This window comes from Morone saxatilis, unplaced genomic scaffold (genome assembly GCF_004916995.1).
Source record: "Morone saxatilis isolate NCDOM2014 unplaced genomic scaffold, NCSU_SB_2.0 Contig5, whole genome shotgun sequence".
Taxonomy (NCBI): domain Eukaryota; kingdom Metazoa; phylum Chordata; class Actinopteri; family Moronidae; genus Morone; species Morone saxatilis.
In genome coordinates this window covers 24,125,086-24,127,680 of record NW_023340095.1, presented here as the reverse complement: position 1 = coordinate 24,127,680, position 2,595 = coordinate 24,125,086, and the positions used below count along the sequence as shown (strand labels likewise).

Below are 2,595 nucleotides of genomic sequence, written 5' to 3'. Positions count from 1 at the left end.
CCATGCTGTCAGCGTGGCTAAAAGGCTTCCTGACCTGGAAAGTTTTGATGCTGTTATCTCCAGACGGGGCACAATAATGGCCCTCTTCACTTTCCTTCCCTTATAACCTTTGGAATGCATCTCCATGAACACAGTCAACCATGAAAATACTCTGCGCTGTGTCGGCTGCTGCTACTGTGTGTGTTTGTTGAGTCAACAAAGAAAGGTAACCTGGCAGGCTGTGTCTCCCCGGTTTATAACCTGCCCGGGCAGATGAACTGTGATTATAAATGTTTCCACAGTGAAGCACTGAGTACATGAAGTGACACGAGCAGTGATGTACTACGATAGTAGATGATGACAACGGAAATCAAACTTTAAAAATCTTTCATTTATACTAAAATATACTGTACTTTAAATGACATGCAGCTTTTGATAAACCACCCTAGTGTTTTACATGGTTAATATTCATTTTCATTCTTTCCCAGCAGCCATTAGCTTCCATTCAGTTCTGTATGAAGATCTTTTGTTGTGGGTTACTGATGAAGAAAATAAATGAATAATTCATTTAATAAGATTGTTTGTGGCTTCTGGTGTTTCCAGAAAGTAGATATGAGATAAGTGTGTGTACACCAGTATGTGTACGCCTGTATGGATGTTTGTTTCTTTTTTTTTATCTTGTGCAATTGAATAAAAAGAAACATAAACTAATTCAGTGCTTCAGATGCTTCACATTCAAAAATTGCAGCTTCTGCGATTTGCATATTGTCTTTGGTCATATTGTGATTTGGATAATGTTTTGATTAACTGTGCAGCCCTATTATACAGCAAATGGCTCATTTAGTGGGAGTTCTTCCATATGAATAGGTGCATTTCAGAGGTGGCAAACTGAATTACTCACAAGACACACTTGTCCATACTGATCATATGACTACGGTGTACAGTTATAAGAAACAGTCTAAAGCAACCATTTTGTATTTGCCCTGATGAAGGCCTGAATGGCTGAAACAGATAGGCCTGTTTTTTAACTGTTACTATGAGTCCTGAAATATTAAGGCTTTTAAATCTTCAGTGCTTCAGGTTTCTTCAACAGTTCTAAACTGTGGTATGACCCTTTAAGACAGAACTAATCCTCATATAACCTACATCAGCCTCCTAAAGTGGTGTGTACATCAGTCTTTACACTCCACCACATCTGTGTGCCTGTTCATTTTTCAAGCACTGTTGTAACCCTCTCTATGGAAGCCCATTTCTGCCAAAGTGACAGCAAAACAATAAGGATTCTGCAAGTCCTTATAATGAGAAACTTTGTCAAAATATTGAAAAACGTTCTTGAGATCCTAAGTCAAAATAAGGAGAACGTTTCTCATTATAATGACTTGCAGAACCTTATTTTCCGTCACGCTGGCGGACATGGGCTTCCACACTGTGCAGCAGGCTCCCTGTGTGTCCAGTGGAGGGCAGCAGCGAGGAGGTGCTGCTGGTTGTTGATGCTGAGGAAGCTTCTCCTCCACTTCTGCATCTGAGAGGAGGAGAGACAAGCACCAACTTCCTGTGCGATCTCCGTTCAGCTGAGTTCAGCCTGGCTGCCTCGACTCCGGGAGGCTTGTGGCTCTGCAAACCGGGCGTTGAGGGAGGCTTCCGTAGGTGGTGTATGGCTCGGAGAGTGGCCCGGGACCCCCGTGCAGAAGCAGCAGCGGCCATAAATGTGGATTGTTTACACCGGTGGGTCGAACCGTTCCTGCTACCCCGCCTCCCGGCGACTCCGAGCGGCCGCCTCGGCTCAGCAGCGTCGCCGCAGATAGCGTCAGCGGAGCGGGGGCTGATGGTCCTGGTGCTCGGCCCGGCCTTCACCATCACCGTCCGCCCGTGTGTGTGCTAGAGGAGCTACGAGAAGGAGCTGCTGCGTGTTAGTCGCCTGAAGTCCCGCGGGAAGAGCGGAGAAAGGAGGGGAGGAGCGGGGCTCGGGGCTCGCGGCGCAGCATCGCACCGTGCATGGTGCTGCGGTGTCGGAGGGAGTGGATGAGCAGCCGGAGCTGACCCAGAGATGGCTGTTCTCAAACTGGCCGACCAGGTAGACCCGCTAGCTGCTGTTAGCTTAGCCTCTGAACAGGCAGCATTTAATGCTTCATTCCTCTCTGACTTGCTGGTTGATAGAAATGTATTTTTAATATCGCGGCTTCTTTGTGTCGCCTCTCCGGGCGTTGAGTCAAACACAACCGGGATAAAAAAAATAATTTCTCTCCTGCAGATTGTGCACAGAAAATATTCCTGAAGCTGCTCAAAACTGGACCTTTTATGAGTTCTGATTTTCGGCTTTGTCTTTATAAATTTCGGCGTTCCGTTAAAATTAGGACAGCCCACTTCTCTGTGACTTCCTGCTCTGTTTCCTTCCGCAAGCATCCCCAGGGCTGCACACCGCAAATGTCCTCAATAATGATACAGATCTGGAGCTGAACGCAGTGTGTGTCCACACTGTAATATTTGGCACAAATATTGTTCCATGTGACGGACCTCCAAATGTAAACCCAAACAAAAAACCCTTTCTGATCAAACATATTTGAGAGATTATAGCTGAACAATCTCACTACAAGCTCCTTTAAAGGTCCAGTGTGT

The 2,595-nt window shown here is 46.0% G+C and overlaps 1 protein-coding gene across 1 annotated transcript in view; it reads left to right on the top strand.

Annotated features, from left to right (window-relative positions):
* Positions 1-1,913: 1,913 nt before the first annotated feature.
* Positions 1,914-2,595, top strand: part of ankrd44 (ankyrin repeat domain 44) — a gene marked incomplete in the record, with an annotated part of 35,900 nt that continues 35,218 nt past the window's right edge. Inside the window, 1 exon segment of the mRNA XM_035676622.1 lies at positions 1,914-2,053. Within this exon segment, the coding sequence (XP_035532515.1) occupies positions 2,027-2,053 (27 nt within the window).